The following is a 19,442-nucleotide window of genomic DNA, read 5'->3' as shown; positions in this document are numbered from 1 at the left end:
TCTCTTGCTGAGCCTCTCATCTCATGGCTCCATTATCTCACAGAGCACTGAACTGTCCTTGTCTGCACAAACCTCATGTTAAGCAGAGAGAAAGGACAGGCTCTATATACATACATGAGAAGCCAGAATCATTCAAATACCACTGGAAAATGCAGGAAAGGCTATGGTGGCCAAGTAGTTTTACCAAAGTCTCTAGATCAGTGGTTTTCAAACATTCTTTTTAATGCGGGGAAATCTGTTTCCCTCTCCTTGCCCGGAGAAAGCACTTAAAGTAGTTCCTAATCTCTGAGCCGAGCTGTGCAAGTGCCCGGCAAATAACACCCTTGAAGGTGAGATATGCACAGAGCCCTGTCCTGCGGTCCCCAGCCTGCAGTGGTAGCCAGAGGTGCTCAGTACAGTCCGTCTGAGGCCAGGTATGTCTAAGAGGCTCCATGTGGATGCTCAGTGGACATTCAGGCAGAACAGAGCAACGGGGAAGTTGTTCTGTACAAGAACTCAACCTTTCTGAATTTTCCCAGCACTAAAGCTTCTGTATTACCCCCGTCTCTGTCCTGGCTCAGGTTTTCTCCCATTCCCCAGTTCACCAAGCTGAAGGGGACTCACTGTAGCCCTCTGTTGTGAGTGAAGCCATCTGCACTCATCCCTCCTCTCCACATTGTAGACGGAACCAACCGCCCCAGCACTCTGCACCACCGCTGGCCTGGCAGACCCTGGAGCTGTCTCTTCCTAGCTCTGCCTTGCCAGACGTTCCCGCTAGAAAAGGGGTTCAGTCATTGCTAATTTGAGAAAGCAGTACAGTACTGCCTGTGGGTACTGCTAAAGAGTCCTGTAGACATGTAGATGCTATCCACCCTTTAGTCTGTGTGTCTTATCCCCCCCCCTCCCGGTTTTGTCATGGGCTTATTTTGTTTCCTTACTAGGTAAATAATTTGAACATTAATTTAAAATTAATCTACAAATCATGGAGTTGTAGAAGTTAGGAGTCATTGTGTAAAGGTGCTTTGAGATCACTGCCCCAAGCCTTCACTTTATAGAACACAAGATTGAAGCTCAAAGAGGGCAAAAGACTTGCCCAAGGTCACACAGCTGGGATAATCTAGACTTCTGGGTTTAGAAACAAGTGCATTCCATTGCCAGAAGCAGCACACTACCTGGGAATGACTCTTACCATGCACTCAGGATTTAAACAGTTACAAATGTTATTCTTAGGCCATAAAAACAACCTGAGTTTTTATACCAGCATGCAAAATGTAAGGCTGCCTGACAAATGAATACCAAGGTACTAGAGTGAACCTATCAATTTATATCAGTGTGTTTGTTAAATAATTTAATTTAGTAAGCACTTGCCATGTTTGAGATGTTCTGCTGAAAACTTTCAGCAATATAGAAAGGATCATACTCTTGTTTCTTCACCAAAGATTCAACTGTCCAGAGGAGACAGATGTGCAGTTTTCTGTGACTGTCTTGGTTACTTTTCACTCATTGCTAAGACAAAATACCCAGTGCCCAAAATGAAGGAAGGAAAGGTTTATTTAGTTCACAGTTTGTGGAGGGTTCAGTCCATATCAGCTGGCTCCAAGGCAGGGTGGCATGGCAGAAGGGCAACATTTAAAGCAGCAGCCAGAACAAAAAGGGGAACAAGCCTCTTCTCCTCCTTTATACGGTAAGCAGGCCACCCCTCCCTCAGGGTGAGTGGAGCGTTCACACCACCTCTGTGCACAGGCTGAGGATATTTACAAAGTAAAGATCCCGGCTGCAAGCTGAATCTCTTAAACTTTTAAACTTCTCAAGTTGACACAGTGTATCAACCATTACAGTGACTGAATGCTGACTCTAATAATGAGTCAATAAGAGCATATGTAAATTACTGGAAAATCTAGCAGATATAATTACTTTTTACTGGAAAGAAAGGGTACAATTTGAGAAAGCTTCATAAACAAGATAAATTTTAAACAAGCTCTTTTAAAACTGGGTCTCAGTAGACAGAAACAGTGCCCCTGGGAAAGGACATGGCGTGAGCAAAGGTAGGGAGTTAAACTAGTGTGTGGTGGGCCAGGCCCCAGCAGCAGACTCCTGCTGTAAGGATGCAGGAGACTCCTTGGAAGGGTGCCGGGCTGGTTTAGTGCAGTCATTTTTCAAAGTCTCATTTACCGACAAATTGATGAATTAAGGAATGTGAGTTATAGTCTATTGGGACAATGCAAATACACAATGTTTCTGAAACAAGGAACAACTCTATTCAGTTTTTCCCTGTATATCCATTTTTTGCTAGTTTACAACAATGAAAACAAAAATGTTTATTTTTCTGATGAGTCTTCAGGTTAGCGATGGTTCAACCAACTCCAACTGGATTTTCCTGACTCCACAGAGCTAGAATCCAAGCTTTGGGTTCAATTTAGATTTGTTTCTCAACCCTTCTTTTTCCTCCTAAAACTATCAGTTATGCCCCTACTCAGCAGCTGTTTGTTTTATAAGAAAAACACAAAAGTGCCTGTAATCCCTGTATTCTGGGAGGCTGAGTGTAATGGTTGATATATTGTGTCAACTTGAGTTTAGACTTTAACTGAGTGGCTCAGCAGGTGGCCAAAGGCCTCATTTTATAAACATTCTGAGCCTGTGAAAGAGGAGGGCAGAGATGGTTGGTGTGAGGACAACATGGAACAGCACCCCGCCAGGGGTGGGGAGTGGCCTGCTTAAAACATAAGGGAGGGAAAGAAGCTTGCTCTTTCCCCTCCTCTTTTGTTTCTGCTGCTTTTGCAGTCTTCTGCCAACTTGAACTGTTGCCCCACTGCCATGTCATCTTCTTAGAGCCGGCTGATTATGGACTGAAACCTCCACAAACTGTGAGCTAAATAAACCATTGCTTAATTTTTGGCATCAAGTATTTTGTCTCAGCAATGAGAGAAAAATAACTAAAGACACTGAAAGACATAAGACACTGATGCAGGAAGATACCAATTTCAAGCAGAGCCTGAACAACTCAATGACTCAGAGAGATGCTTTTTCAAAATATAGCATTTAAAAAGCACTAGGGGTGGGTGGGTACAGCTCAGTGTAGAGGCCCTGTGTTCAATCCTCAGTGTCACAAGAAAAATGGGATAATTGTGTACATATGTATCATTAGAATAATGTAAGAACACAGAAGGATGAGTGGAACACAGGAGCACAGAGGCTGCATCCCTAAACCACCACGCTGACACTTCTGCCCATCCCATTGGCCAGCATCAGTGGAAACAGGGACTAACTCCAGTCACAGTGAGCTGCAGTATAGTTCTTTTGGCAAAGGCTGCCAAAGCATAATTATACAGGGAGAAAGCAAAGAACTGGAAGCAGTAGTTCAATCTGTTCCACTGACATTGCTACATAAGTTTCTCAAAAATAACTGTCACTGATGGGAACAGAGTGCAGGTGTAGGGAGGCGTCAACCCTTTCTGCAACAAGAGAAAGAAAGGAAGAGAGTGAGGGGAGGAGAAAGGCTGAGACAGGAGGGCTGTGCCTGGGAGTGTGAAAGGTTAGCAACCAACATCACAATATTATGCAATTTCAAAATGAACCTGGGCTCTATTTTGGGCTGTGGGGGCAGAAAGAGAATTAAAAGTTATTGAAAGCTATTGTATTCAAGCTTCTGTCTTAGGCAGTTTATATACCATATATCAAATTATCCTGACAACAATATTTGGGGTAGAGTCATTATGCTGATTTTAGAAAAGAGGAAACTGAGGCTCAGTGAGGTATATAACTCACCAGAAACCATTAAACCAATAAAGAGCAGCACTGCTGGGATTGTCATCTCCTAAAGTACGTTTTTCAAGAAGGGGACAGAATTAAAAAGACAACTTGAAAATCAAAGTTACAGGATGTGTTGTCCTCACTAGATATGATGGTAAAGAGAAAGAGAGAAGATGGTTCTTCATTGTCTGACATGGAAAATACTGGAGGAGAGTCCATTTTTGAGTTGAATGAAATAAATTGTTTTTTACTTCAGTGGATGATATCTATAGTACATCTCTGTAAAATGTCCTCATATTATTAGAACATTGTATCTTCATACTCAGGAGGTCCTTGTAAAAGAATTCCAAGAATAAAGGCAAAAACATTGCAGGCATGGTATATTATAATAACAAAAATACAATTGTACCTTGCATAGACCACGCTCAGGGAATGGCCAGAAATTTAATGTAGTGCTTAGCCATACACACATTCAGTCACCTTTATAAAGGACACAGAGCAGAGTAGTGAGAGGTTAGGTTGGTCTTCATTGGCTTTAAAGGCTAGAATAGAACATATCGTCTTTTCTCAAGAAACGTCATGCTGGGCTTTTGGCCAAGGATTGGCTTAAAAGCCTGGTTTTAGGAGGACTAATGTAGTAGCAAGATAGAAACTGAACCAAGGGTGGGAGACCAAGTGGAAGGCGATTGCATTCGTTTTTGCAAGTCTTAACAAGAACCTAACCAGAATGGTGGCAGTAGGAACAGAAATAAAGGAACAGATGGGAGAACTGCTTTGGAAGAAATGATTGTGCAGCACAGTAACCTTTCTGCACATCATTCGATGTGTGTCAAGTTAATTCTGTAACTTCATTCGGCTGACATGATTTCCTCTCCTCAGGTATGCAGAACCTTCACACAGTTTTGGTCATCTGTTCATATATGTTTGATTAAGACGTAATCTACAGGAGAAAGAGAGACTATGATTGTTTTGTTCCCTACTATTTCCACAACCTTCCTTAAAATAGAGAATGGTTAAGTATTTACCAAATGATGGTGAATTCTGCCCTGCGTACATCCAAATATGCATTTCCAAAGTCTGCACGTTTGGAAAGTCTGTACTCTGCCTGCCGCTGTCTCTCATCCTTCTACCAATTAATACCCTCCTTTTGTTCTCTGCAAAGTTGGTCTTGCCTTGTAGAAGTAACCAGATTGCTGAGCAGTCAGCATTCGGCAAAATACTAATGTGATTTGTTCCCAATCACTGCATTCAACAAGCTCCATGCACTTTCACTTTACTATTTCTTTATGTGATCTCAAACATGTCAGTAACTTCCTGAGAGTGTAAAATATTCAACTTTCAGTTCTGATTAATTTTAAACCTCCCAATTGTATTTCCTTCACTCCCACCTCCCAAAGTTTAGATTTCTCCTCAAGGACTAGCCCTTCTCTGTTTCCTGAATTGTTTTGGGACAAGGATTTGGGAAAAGGCAAACTTTTTATTCTTAATTAGGCTCACTTTGCCTCTTGGGTGCACTAACAGAGACTTCCCTCCGAGGCTGCTAATGTCAATCCCTGTGTTCTCTCTCATGCTTCTTTCCTTTTCTCTATTTCTTTATGTCATTTGTATTTAAGGTGTTTCCTGGGACTGAGGTGATGGTTCAGTTTGACAGAGATAGTTTGACCACATCTTTTAAAGTCCAAGAGAAAGTATTAACTGTAACTCTTGGTAGAATATGAAGGTATTTCATGTTCTATACCTTCTATACCTTTGGATCCTGGCTACAATTACACATTCATAACATTTAATTATTGAATAGCTATTATATTCAAACTTAAAATTTTGCAAACCCTGAATTTTCATTTAAATTTGTAACTATGGGGTAATAAATACTGAGTGTCATAGGAATACATTTAGTGAGCAGTCAAATGGTTCAGTCAATGTAAAACTGAAGCACAAAAATCTAATGCAGTTCAGACTCCAGTGCAAATATATATTATACTGTAGCTTTAATCTAGAGGCCATATAAACCTCAAGATGGAAATTGGATTGGTGAGTGGAATAACAGTAAAAGGAAAGGAGGAAAACTAACTTTGAAATGAAAAAGTAAAAAGTAAGGGGGATGAAAAATGAGAACTCTGCGTAGTGACAGAAAGTTTACCACATTTCAGATTAAAATCTGAATCCCTGCTGCCCAGACTAATCTTTTTTCTGCTCACAAATCAGAATATAGATTTCTATATAGATTTCCATTAATATTTATCTGCTTACATTTGGAAGGAAGAGGAAAATCTATGTTGCATTTTGCATGGGTTGTTTCTGTGCCGGTCGGGAATTTCACTGACGGCTGACATCAGTTGATGAGATGGCAGGCGTCCTTGTAACTCCTGTTAGACCTGTAGATGGCATGCAAAGTAGCATAAGTTTAGAAGAGAGTCACTTCAAAAACCAAGAACCACAAATTCAACTAAAATTTCAAATAAAGGCTAGAGGACTAGAATAAGTTAAGCCCAGAAATTCCTCTTGCCTAAATTATTTGCACATTCCATTTTAAACCCAGAAATATTATGTTGCGGTCACACTTCTTTGTTCTCTTAAAGTATGAAAAAAAACTATGTACATAGCTGACAAAAAATAGGAGCCTGTCTGCCAGCAAGTTCTCTACTCATGTCTAACATACTGTAGAGTCGAAGTAAAGCACATGGTCTTAAAACACCCAAAAGCCTCTTTGTAACTGGCTTACCATGGCAGTATGTTTCTCCAGCATGTTTGCACTACCTACAATACATGTCTTGCATAAGCACGAATCCATTTTGAATGTTTAAGTCATGCAGTATTTTCACATGCTTTGATGTTGTGCATATGAGAATTATCATCTGTATCTTGGAAATGCCATTCCTTGTGCCTTCAGCATCGAATACCACTCAACTGGCATAACTTTCAATTCCATCCAACAAAATGGCACTAATGTCTCTGACAGAAGTCTGACATATTTCATTCTCACAACTACAGAGTTAATTTAGCAGCTAAATTAGAAATTTCTGGGTGTATTTTTGAAAACTGATTCAGTGTGAAAATTATTAATGATGTGGAATTGTACATAAGGCATTTTCTCTTTCCTTATTCCCTATCCAGAAATATCTTATGCTTCTTACCAGATAAATTTGTGAGTGGCAAGATGCAATCTGTGTTGAAACAGAAAACACACAGTTTAAATGAACTCTAATGTGATGCTTAAATTTTTTTAAATTACAGATGAGACCCATTGGGCATGATGGCTACCATCCCACCTCTGTAGCTGAGTGGCTGGATTCTATCGAACTGGGTGATTACACCAAAGCTTTTCTAATTAATGGCTACACATCGATGGACCTGTTGAAGAAAATCTGGGAGGTTGAACTTATCAATGTAAGTTGGCCTTTTATTAATATCAGCCTTTCATGGTTGAAGTTCTATTGCCAGAAGGTGATCTTTTTCCTTGTAACTGTTTGACCATCACACAGGATTTGCATATGTGTTTTAAACATATGCCTCTCCAGCTCCAGAGCCATTACCTTTTAGAGTTCTGACAGGGAAGCAACTAAGACTAAAGAAGAGAAGCTTCTCAGTATGTTCTACATTTTCTGAAAAAACCTTCCAAGCATTTTGGGTTTTGCATTTTAGAGATTTTTAACACTTAGGGTAAATATAACAGCAAAGAGTCTTCCATACTCATCTCTGCTCATTTTCACTGTTGAAGACTTCAAGTGTCACTTTTTAGTTTTCTCTGTTTCCTTGTCTTTATTCCTGAGTTAGAGTTACTAACCCTATCTTTAAAGAGATTTTTCTTGCTCTTACTAAATAGGCTGCTGTCAAATAAAAAATTTCTCTTCTGGACTTGGTGTCCTGCACTAGTACAAAATAACATAATTTTCTTATAAAAAGTGGTCATCAACCGGGTGTGATGGCTCATGCCTGTAATCCCAGCACTTGGGAGGCTGAGGCAGGAGGATCATTGTGAGTTCAAGGCCAGCCTGGGCTACAAAGTGAGCTCAAGGCCAGCCTAAACTGCAGAGCGAGACCTTGTCTCAAAAAGACAAAAAAAAAAAAAAAAAAAAAAAAAAAGTGGTCATCAGTATGTTGTCCTGTATTCCAGTCCAAAGAGATCGACTAAAATCTGCATAAAGGTGTGGATACCTTTCTTATTTCATTTTTACTTCAGGTTTTCCTAAGGGCATAAATGGAGGAGCAAGATGAAAAGATAATAAAATGGTCATCATTTTAATTGTATTTGGCATTATAAATGTTTCTTTTTAGAAGTGACAGTGAGAAATCACTTAATCTTTTAGAAACCTTCTAGTTTTATATTCTAATGATAACTGGTAAAAGCATTCATTACCCGAAAGATAAAGCAAATATTTGCTAGTTCCAGAATGCTCTGTTGTACTTTTTATGCCATTTTCTTTCCAAATATCCAGACTCTACATACTACATACCATTAATTATTTAAAATGGTGGTCATTATTATTAGCTAACTATTCTTTGGTTTTGAAATTCTGTCTTAAAAGTAGTATCTTTTCTAAAGTATCTCATAGAAATTGTCCTTAAATCTAAAAATCAAGTTGTCAACTAAGTTGAAAAATCTTGGCTTCTAATTTGCCATAGGTTTTTTTGTTTTTTGTTTTTTTCCCCCTGGAAAAAGCTATCATTATTAGAAAGAAACTCATTGTCTGACTAAAAGCCTCTGGGTAATTTTATCCTTAATATGCATCACAACAGAACTAACTGAAACTAATGGCTTTTGGGTTACTTTGGCTATGGTTTCAATTCTCTACCAAGAACTTGGCACTTCTGTATCTCAGGGCAACTGTTAGAGCTTTGTTAAAGAGACCTCCTTCCACAGAGCACCCAAACAAATTTCCAAGTTGAGTTGCATTCTGGTTAATGGTAGAGTTTAACAAATATTCTTATGTAATATCCTCTATATAAAAGTGTTCCCCACTAAACAACAAGTGTTTATAACAGTAGTGTGTGGGTCATTTACCTGTCTGGCTCAACAGTAATTCCTCACTGAAAAGAATGCATTCCAGTGGGACTGTGTAATACCATGCCTTTATTGAAACAAGTATCGTTTACCACATGAGATAATACATGGTATGACCAACAAATATCGTGAATGTTTAAATTGTGTAAAATCATGATAGCAGAAGATACGTTGTCATTAACACTCCTAAAAATACCCTCTTGCTTTGAACACACTAATCCCATCATTCTTGTCACCTTCTAAAGCAGTTCCGGAAGTCCTCTTACATGTCTTTAGTTGTACTGTTGTGACTGCCCAGATGTCCTGAATTGATTCAAAATGTTCACCTTTCATGGTCATCTTGACTTTGGGAGGACCAGAAGTCACCTGTGCCAAATGTGATGAGTAAGGTTGATGGGAACACACTGTGATGTCTTTGATAGAAATTGCTGTGTTTGATCAACAATGTATGACTCAAATCTATGGTGAATGTTTAAATTTAAAATATTACTACAGCAAAAGACACACTGTCTTAATTCCCCTAAAATATAACAATCTCCCAGCTTTGAACACACTTGTCCCATCATTCTTGGCAATTTGGCTTTTACTCTCTAGTAATGTTATCATTCTCCATATTTGTTGATCACTCTGCATGTCTGTCAAAATCCAGATGTCTGTGGCATAGACATCCCTGCAGCAGGACACGTGAACATCAGTGACTGCAGGACAGTGATGCTGGGAAGTCCGTAGGCTTACTGTCAGCTGCGTTTGCTACAGTACGATCTTAGTTGATCCAAGGAGAAGTGCCTGTTAGGAGCATTGGACCAGAATTTGAAAGCACAGTCACTGTGTTTTAGAACCTTAAGGCCCAATTCCTCTGCCTTGAAGTACACCATTTGTGTGTACAACCAACCCAGTGAATTTTCCTTAAAGCAAACTGAGTTTAGATTCCTTGTGACTTCTATACAGGCAACTTCACACTATTAACAGTAAAATTTAGAGGTCATTTTAACTCAGTAAGTGTGTTTTTTGGACAAAAGCTGATCTGAACCTTTGGAGTTGAGAATTAGGAAAAAAACCAAACTTTTTTTTACCTAAAAGAGCCAGATGTTTTATGATGGTTAGGGTTCATTAGGTATTGAAGTAAGAAACAAGCAACATATGTGATTTTTGGCTTACAAGCTTTTTTGCTAATCTCAAATTCAAGACTTTCATTTATCCCAACTATCAGAGAATGATGAATTCAAGACTTGTTTATCTCAATAATAAGGGAAAGTACCCAGTATGAAGTAGTCCCTTATGTAATATAGAGTCTGCCAAAAAATGGATACATCAGGAAAAGAAAAAATTGTCTAAATATTTTAATACTAAATTCACTGAGACATCATGAGAGTAATACAAGTTACATTTGACCTTTACATTGTAAGAAGTGCTCAAAGCGGTGGTCATGAGCTTCCAGACATTTATTAGCACTACGAAATGCCAAATGTATACATGCCAAATGTATACAAAAAATGTATACATTTTTTGGCAGATCCAAATAGCCAGTATTATTAACCCATAACTTGTTGTTTTGTAGACTACAGAGAATGTACGGTCACTTTGATTTAAAGTAAAGCCTTTTACAGAAGTTTTATATCTTGAATAATTGTAGACTAGTGAGTTTTCAGGGAGCCAAGTTGCCCCGCTACCTGCTATTATCTATAAAGTGAAGGGAGCAGGTCAAACAGAATGCTGGGAGAGGAAGAGAGTGCAGACTGAGGAGATTGATAGTATGATTATAAATTATAAATACCTTTGGCTCCATTATTACAATTTATAAGCATCTAGAGTCACAATATATTATGCTTGATGTTAGACATATATGAACATAGTGTCACGAGTATATAATGAAGTTTATTCAAAATATTTCAAAAAATAAATGAGCATACAAATTTCTGACTTGAAAAGTGTGTGTGTAGTACATTTGAAACTGTAATCTTTCAAAAAAAAAAGGTCCAAAGAAGTACATTAAGTACATTGTTGCCTTTGAAAACTCAAGGTGATTTAATAGAGCCGTAGTGGTTTCTGTGGCAGCGCTACACAAAATGAGGGAAGGAGACAGAGAGAAGTGGAAGCTTCCCGTCAGCGTCGTCAGAGGGAAAAACTGTGCCCAGAGAAACTTGTAGCTGTGAAGCACTGCCAACATGCAGGCCCAGGTGTGTCTCCAGCGAGAGCTCAAGATGCGGGCCAAGGATTGGCCGCTTTATTCCTTCAGCTGCTTCTTATTTAGAAGGGGACGTTTTAATGGTGACTGCAGCTGCCACCGTGGTTAATAGCAGCGTGCTCTTACCTTCACATTGATGGACTAATGTTGGCTTGGGAAGAGACTGCCAGGCTAGTTGTTCTCTCTCCAGCTGGACAAGCCTCTAGTTTGAATTCCTGTCCTCAGGCTTGCTAAGAGAACTAATGACTAGATAACAGCACATAAGTACATTAAGGTTTTTACAACTCACAGGTTACTCACGCCTGACATATGGTATTAATAACTTTTCACAACATTCTTCCTGATACTGACAACCTTAAAAATCTTCCACGAGGGAAGTTTTAGATTGAAGGGAGACACATTTTCTCCATGATAAAATGTATGAAATGCCATGCAAACAACTTGTTATCCATTTCTAGACAAAAATGTGTTGAAACTGTGAAAAACAATGTTAATTTCTTTTACAACTGTGCATCTACTGAAGAGATTTAAGTAGGACCAAATAAATTTGAATACTGTCCAATTTATTAACTTGTGAATCACAGCACAGAACAAATGATTAATTTCTTCCCATTGGATTTACTGTTATTTACCAAGGCAAACATTCTAGCCCAGGCTCATTATATCCCACAATATTGATAATAATGAAATTACCCATGGAATAAACACAATACAATTCAGGTTTCAGTGCATTCTTAAACCCCTATCCATAAGTGTAGAATAACTTTAAAATCTACAGTGGTTGGTTGTCTTTTTTAAATTTAAATCTTTTTTAAATACCTTTGGGTAAAAACAAATAAAATAGCTAAGATAGCAATACCCACATGTGTCTTATGAAAATTATTTCACATGTCCCATGGAAATAATTTGAAATTATTTTTGCAACAGTAAATTGATTAAAAGATCATTTGCATCTTGCTTAATAGCTACTGAAACTATACATGTATTCATTTAGGATTGTCAACTTTATCTTCTCTTCTTTTCAATGATTATTGATTTAATTTCTGCCTTTCCAGGGAAATTCTGTAGTAATCTAACCACTTGGAGATGTACTGAGGAATTTCCAAAGAAACCTTATAATTTCTATTAATTCTTTGATAGTGTGACTGTATTTACTTTAAATGCTATAGAGATATCATCCGATGAGTATCAGATTTAGACTCATTACTTGCTTTGATGTTTTTATTTCATGATCCACATTATAAATTCACAGCCCTGTCTCCCCTACCTTCATTGCTATGACTGCAATTAAGTGTTTTCCCTAAATCTCTTTTTTGCATTGTTTGTGAATGTACGTGTGCATATTAGATAAAGGCAAATGTTAACTTATGCTCACAATGAAGAAAAATAATCAGCCATTTTACAAATTTCTAGGGAGTAATAAGGAGGATGAATGTTCTAATTCCATTTCCAAACCGATTATTTTAAGTAAAAGGTTATATCTTCACTACATGACATTAATAAATGAGAAAACATTCATATTTCCATACCAGGGAGGCTAAATCCGTCGACACTTCAAATAGTAACCACTTTCATCAAAGTCGAAGGCTTTAACTAAAATAAGTAGATGTGAGTCTTCAAGTGTAGAGCAAACTTTATAAATTATCTGTGGATTCAAGCATTTCATTTATACCCATATACATTAGAGCTGGTTCCTCACAGGTCTTCAGGACAGCAAACACATCTGTCAGCTTTAGACTCTCTCAGGTACCGATGCAGCAAAGCTCTGGGACTCCACCAGCCTCACCTTCAGGATCCAGACTGCAGGCTTCTCCAGGGAGTCTCTGGACACTTCCCTCACTTGGCCTAAGTTTGGAGAAAGTGCCCTTATTGAACCATCTTCTTCCAAATAAAGACCTGTAGCTGTCTTCACTTTTCAGTGACTTTTCACTCTTTCATAATACAGCTAGAGATTGGCAAGGGCCACAAAGTGCTCACCAGGATCAACCAGGTGCAAGACGAATGGGGGAGGCTGCTTGGTCAAAAGTTACTTACAATTTTAGAAAGAGTAACAGCAGAACAGGAAACTAAGCACAGCCCCTCCCTTGAGGTCAGCCCTCTCCTTGTTCCTTGGCCTGGATTCAGATTCCTGTGTATTATTGTTTTCTTCTATCCAAGGACTTACCTTAACATTGTTAATAGTGGAAGGCTGCTAGTGATAACCTCTCTCAGCTGTCCTACTGGTGAGAAGGACTATTTTGCTTGCACATTCGAAAGATATTTTTGCTGAGTATAGAATCCTAGGTAACTACTTTAAAGATATACATTATGCTTTCTTTCTGCCTTGTTTCTGACAAGAAACCTGCCCTTTTGCTGCTGTTACTCTGTACATAATATGTCCTTTTTTCCCTGACTTTGCTTAAAAGTGTTTTTGGCGGAGGGGTGTTAAGCAATTTGATCTACATTGAAGGAATTTACATTTCTTGTTATGAAGTTATTTGAGCTTTGTAGTCATGAGTTACTGTTTTCATGAACTTCAGAAATTTCTTGGTCATCATTTCTTAAAATATAGTTTTCTCTCTCCCCACCTCTCTCCACTATACTTTGGAGACTCCAATTATATATGTATCAGGTCGTTTAAAGTCAGACATAACTCACCAATGCTCTAAATTTTTTCAGTCTTTTTTTTTTCATCTCTGTATCATTTGAATAGTTTCTGTTGCTGTGCCTCCAAGTTTGTTAATCTTTCATTCTTGTAATAGCTAATCTGTTGTGCTTAGTGCCACCATGTTTTATTGCACCTTGTAGTTAGATTTGAGTCTTTTTCATACTCCTCACATCGCTATTAAAATCTTCAATCCTTCCTCTAAGCTTGTTGGACATACAGGATGCATGTATTCATGCCCTTGTCTTCTGATTCTATGCTCTGTGTCGGTCTGGGGTTGCTTTTGTTGTTTGTGTTTCTCCTCATTGTTCTTTGCATACTTACTAATTTTTTTATTGTATGCCAGATAGGAATTTTGCCTTGCTGAGTGCTGGATACTTTTGTATTTCTTATATATGCTTGAGAGTTGTTCTGGAACTCACGGAAGGTTTTGGAAAGACTTTGATCCTTCAGGTCTTATTTTAAGGTTTGTTAGGTAACACGGAGCACTGTTGAGTCTCTTTCTCACCTCTCCGGCGCCGAGGCTGGATGCTCCAAGCACTTGACCCACAGCTCTGAGCTGTGGAAGGTAGACAATGCTATTTTATACTATTATCGATCCTGTTTTGAGTTCTAAGAGCAAGGCCCTGATCTTTTTGAGTGCTGTTTTACCTGGCTGTTTTCCCTCCCCTGCAGTACTCTGCCCAGCAAACTCTAGCTGCTCTGCATTCTCAGCTGTATCTTCTCCATTCAGCAAGTCTTCTGAGGTCTTTCTGGCTCTGTCCTCCTGTACCATGGCCTGGAAATTCTCTGAAGGTGGCACTAATGCATGTGACCTTCATCTTGCTTGTCTCAGACATCACTGACTTTTGTTGCCTTGGGTCCAAAATCTTGAAAGCCAGTGCTTTATGTATTTGGTCTGGATTGTTCGTTAATTCAGGCAAGAGAATAAATGTAATCCCTGTTCCTCCAGCTGAGCCAATAGGTGAGGTCCATCCTGCTTATGTTAATCTTTGCAGATGAGGGCCCCACACCTGACCCACGGAATCAAGCTCTTAGCCGTTGGCACCTGGGCATCCAGAGTTTCTAAAAGTTCCCCAAGTGATTTTCCTGTGCAGCCTGGGCAGAAGGCTGCTGCTGTAATCAGCTGGGAGCTGTTAGAAGGATGCTCATCAGGGGGATGACATGATCATGAGCGGAGGCCGAGCCCAGAGCTGCCACACTCGAGGAGAAGCTGAGTCAGCAGTCCTGCTCTTCTGCTCCTTCTAATGTTCGATGGGGCAGAAAAACACCAAAGAAACAAAACTCCTCCTCCCCTCCAAAGAACCTGAGGACGATCCTGATTTATAAGTACATTACATCTTCATAATTATAACCCATACATCAAGAAGAGAGTAAACTATAGACACTCTTCAAAGGAAACAAGGAAGTACAATACATTTCAAAAACACTTTTCAACCAGGGCAAAAACTGCTTCAGTGTGACCCTTCAAAGGCTCAGGGGCTGTTATGTGAAATTTTCACTTATGGTTCCTAAAGTAAAGGGCAAGATGTACAGTGTGTGGCAGGGTTTCAGATGCGCCCTCTCTTCTTTCATCTGTATCTTGGAATCAGGTCACTTGACTTTGAATCCTATATCCACCACTCAGTATGTGACCTTAAAAAGGCAACTTACCCTCTCTGGGACTCAGTGTCTTATATATAAATAGAGGATAATATTATCTGCCCTGCTGGCTTCATAGGTTTCCTGTGTGACTTAGAATCAGACGACAGCTCTTGTTACCCACCCCTTTTGTTTTCTCCCCATGTTTTATTTTTCTCATATCTTTCCTGGCTGACTTCTCTAGATTCCTTTCCCAGAGCGGGTAAGGGGCTGCCACTTGCTTCTGCCACCTAGAACTCACCCAGGAGAGCACAGGTCATCCTGTTTAATGCGCAAGCTCCAGTCTCAAGGAAGTCACCACTCAGCTCCTGTCCTCCTCATTCCCAGTTCTCGGGGCCTCCCACTTGTCCACCAGGTAATATCTTTTCCTACCAGTCTTGTCCAAGTCCTCATAACTCCATCCTTCTCAAAATCCTTCCATTCCTGGAGTAGGGGAACATGAGAGGACTCTATGAGCTTTGTCTTAGCAACATTCAACAAGAATTGAGCACCTGCACACCCCTTTTTCCCCCTGACTATGCTTAGGTACAGAAAGTACTAGTGTTGTTCCCCCCGCACCAACTACATAACCACTGACCTTTGACCTTTGATCCTCAGCATTGACCTTGAGCCACCCTGTGCTTTTTGTTCCTGAAGCAGAGAACCTTGTGGCAGAGCAGAAGAGTAATGACTCAGGTCAGGGATGTCACAGTTCTCCAGTTACCATAAATGTATAAGTCTAACCCCTTTGCAGATCTGTTCCTCCTAAGTTTCAGCTTGATGGCCCACAAGTGTAAGATATTCTGAAGCAGTTCACTCATTCGTCTTCATGGAAAGTGTAATTTTTAATTATATAACATCGTCCATTGTAATGTAATCAGTGAAGTTTTTCTGTATTTTGGTTGGATGTCTAATATGGCATGAAGATTTTTTCAAACCTTTTCTCAAGACATATAGGGCAGAACCTGTTGCTAAAGGAATTCAGCTGCACTGTTCTTAAATTATAGCAGATTGCTGCTGTGCTCCTGGATATTTGAGAGGGGAAATAGTCTCACGATTGTTCTATAGTGCAGAAAATAAAAAGGAAAAACGTCCTCCATAAATGTAAATACATACGTAAAATGCAGATAAACACTATTCATGCTACTTGGGTAGAAAAATATTTTTGTTCCTACCTAAGAGATTGAAGGTTATGCTGGAAAGGTATAGTTCTACTGTCCTAGGTAAAAAGGAAGCTAGTGAGGTTTTTTTCCCTAGAAGAAAACTATTAAAAATTTGAAATTTAATATAAAGCTACTATGGAAGAGTGGTAATAAATAAAGATTCAAGGGGAATCATGAAGATTGACACTATTAAGGTAGGAGTATAAGATTTGTACAAGCCATTCTGGAAATAAAGAAGAGAAATAATGAGGTTAGGTGATTTTGTAGCTTAAGATTTACATCTGTTTCAAAGATGTTTAAGGATTGCTTAGAGTTTGAGCTATTTTAGCAAAGATATATTATGTCAAATTGCAAACCTGTGGTCTCAAATTTTTTGAACTCAAGAAAAGCACTTTTAACCTTGAATCTTAGAAAGCTCACAAATTCTTTATGCCTGGCACCCTACCACCACCTGGTGGCAACATACCTAAAGTACATGTCAAGTTACTAAACCATAAAGCAATTTATTAAATGCAAAAACTGCAGAACTGAAATTACTCGGTGCCAGTTTTATGGTAATCCATGCCTCTGGGAGTAATCTAATAAGTAACGATTCTGAATAATTTTATATTTTGTAGACATTCAGTCAAACACTGAATCCAAACACCATATAGCTCAAATTGTTTAACAAAGTGAAGAAACCCCATACTGTGCCTTTCGCCGATTAGATTAATTTGAATAGCACTGTCCTTTTAAATGTGCATATGTTCTCTTGGTGAATATTTATTACCTTTCCATAGCTTTATTTTATGGGCTGACTGTCTCAAAATGTAAATAAGAGCTTTAATATTTTTTAAAATTATCATGCAATAGTAAAAGGGAAAAATATATTTTACAGCCCTTACCTTTAAAAGAACTTCCAGACTAATGAAGAATACAGGCTTCTACCCGATATGTGAGAATATAAATATTAAGGATAAACCAAGACTTTCCCCGAGTAGCGGGGAGGTGGGCAGCAGGACAGGGTGCTGAACAGCACAGCACAGTAGATAACCAGCAGCAGCAGTGAAAGCAAGGTTTAAACAGGAGTCTTCTGAAGCTGAATCCTAACTGGACTTCATGTAATTGGGAATCCACCTTGGGCAAGTTCTCCAAACTTCCATTCCCTGCTTTTAAGTTTAAATAATAACCTTATCTATCTTCCAGATTGTACTGTTGTCAGTATTGAATGAAATCATCCAGCAAAGCATTTTGCAACTAGAAAGCAGTCAGTTTTTGTTTAAAAGAGGTCAAGTGAGAGGGCAGCTTCCAAGCAACTAAGATGTACAGGAACATTATTAGTCCTCCATTGCTACAACAATGCATCATAATGAAGTGTTTGAAAATACAGTGATTTAAAGCAACAAGTATTAGTTTAGCTCATTTGACTGTAACGTTTAGTTGGGCTTGGCTGGAAATGTCTTCTGAGTTCAGCCGGCTGCCTCACATCTGGAAGTTGGTTCTGGTAGATGAGAGTGCATGAGACCATGCAAGTGAGACAACTAGAATCCCATGTGCCTGTTTCTCTAGCATGCTGCCTCTGGCCTGTCCTCACAGCAGACAGAGAGAAAAAAAACCGTGCAAGGGCTCTCTCAACCCTCTGCTTGCACTTACATCCACTAACAATTGGCCAAAAGGAGCTGCATTATGGGTAAACTGGGATTCAACTGGGGATAATTCACCTCTTCATCGGAGAAGCTGCAGATTCCTATAGTAGATGGCTTGCATGCAGTGAAGGATGAAGAGGGGTCCATTAAGGCCATCCAGCCCACCACAGAAGGTTTGACTGGGGTAAAAAAGAGAAAGGATTTCAGAATTGTTCAAAGCCTTATCATTGTTTATAAGTCCCTAGTCAGGATTTGTGAAATTGAAACAATCCCAGAAAATCTAAAATAGGAAAGACCTGAACACAATAAAATAGGGCACTTTATAGAGGGTATAAACTTATGGAAAATTTTGGATCAGGAACTTTAGCCAATGTGCAGTAACTAGGGAGAAGTAACTCAAGATGATAAACACCCTGAATGATAATGAGGTTGCCAGATCTATAAAAAGCTAAAAGATTGTTTATCGAATTCACTGACCATCAAACTAAATTATTTTAGAAAACTAAGCTCTAAAGTGTTTGTCTAATGGGGAATCATTTTCATGCCTTGGTCAAATATTTGCTGCACACTGACTCTGCTCAAAATGGATGTGCAACAAATATGCTCTTAATGGAAGCTGGTCCCTCAGGTTAGTTGAATCTTCCAGACAGGCACAAGAAGTATTCACAACAAAAATGATAGTTTAGTGCCTCCTCTGGCATCTTCTTCCCCTTTACTAACTGTCGATCTTGCTCAAGATTTTATCCTCAAACCCTCGTCCACTAATACTGTGCTCTTCAGTGGCATCAATTAGGCAGCAGTTTCAACTGGCACTTCTGGTAGATGACGCCAGGGACAGGTCTGTGGCTTTCTTTTCTTCCTGAGCCAGGCTCCTTGTCACACACCGTCCATCCTCTCAGGAGAACAGGTGTGATGGAGTCATAGAAGGCATTCCTGACCGTGCCTCTCTAACATCGCGGTTATTAACCAAATTCAGCTCCATCATGGTGTCAATGCATTCTGTTCACTCCTGTATCCCCACCTTTCAGAACATGCAGTTCCTAGTTTTCAGAACATGCAGATGGCATATAAATATTTGCCGAAGGGCTAAGGGTCAGTTATGCATGAGACAGTGTTCCAAGTGCTTAATGCGTAAGACAGATCTCGTTTCCCCTTGACCCTGTGATTTGTGCACTGTTGCATTCCCATTTTGCAGATGAGGTAGTGTCTGATGGGAACTAATTGATTTTTGATGAGAAAAGTCAGAAGTAGTCCCTAATAATTTATATATACATAAGTAGCTCTTACGGAAAAGGAGTTGCACCAGGCTGCTTTTAAAAAAAGATACATCTAACAACAGTGAATACTCATAATTTTTCTTATGTCCTCAGCTTTACAAGGAAATATTTCAAAAGTGCTAGCTAGGATGGCTGCCTTAGGTGGCTCCTTATCTTCCTCATGCTGATCACTGGATAATTCATGTTGTAGAAGGCGC

The 19,442-nt window shown here is 39.2% G+C and overlaps 1 protein-coding gene across 23 annotated transcripts in view; it reads left to right on the top strand.

The window, feature by feature from the left end:
* Positions 1-19,442, top strand: part of Anks1b (ankyrin repeat and sterile alpha motif domain containing 1B) — a 1,068,230-nt gene that overhangs the window by 788,558 nt on the left and 260,230 nt on the right. For all 23 annotated transcript variants that reach the window (XM_063255413.1, XM_063255397.1, XM_063255399.1 and 20 more), the window contains one exon: positions 6,964-7,116. In XM_063255413.1, coding sequence (XP_063111483.1) covers positions 6,964-7,116 — 153 coding nt within the window. The remainder of the gene's footprint in view (positions 1-6,963; positions 7,117-19,442) is intronic.

Source organism: Cavia porcellus, unplaced genomic scaffold (assembly GCF_034190915.1).
Source record: "Cavia porcellus strain 051 isolate PalLab524CR breed Dunkin Hartley unplaced genomic scaffold, mCavPor4.1 scaffold_8, whole genome shotgun sequence".
Taxonomy (NCBI): domain Eukaryota; kingdom Metazoa; phylum Chordata; class Mammalia; order Rodentia; family Caviidae; genus Cavia; species Cavia porcellus.
Note: the sequence above shows the minus strand (reverse complement) of the source record. Positions and strands in the feature narration are given on the sequence as shown.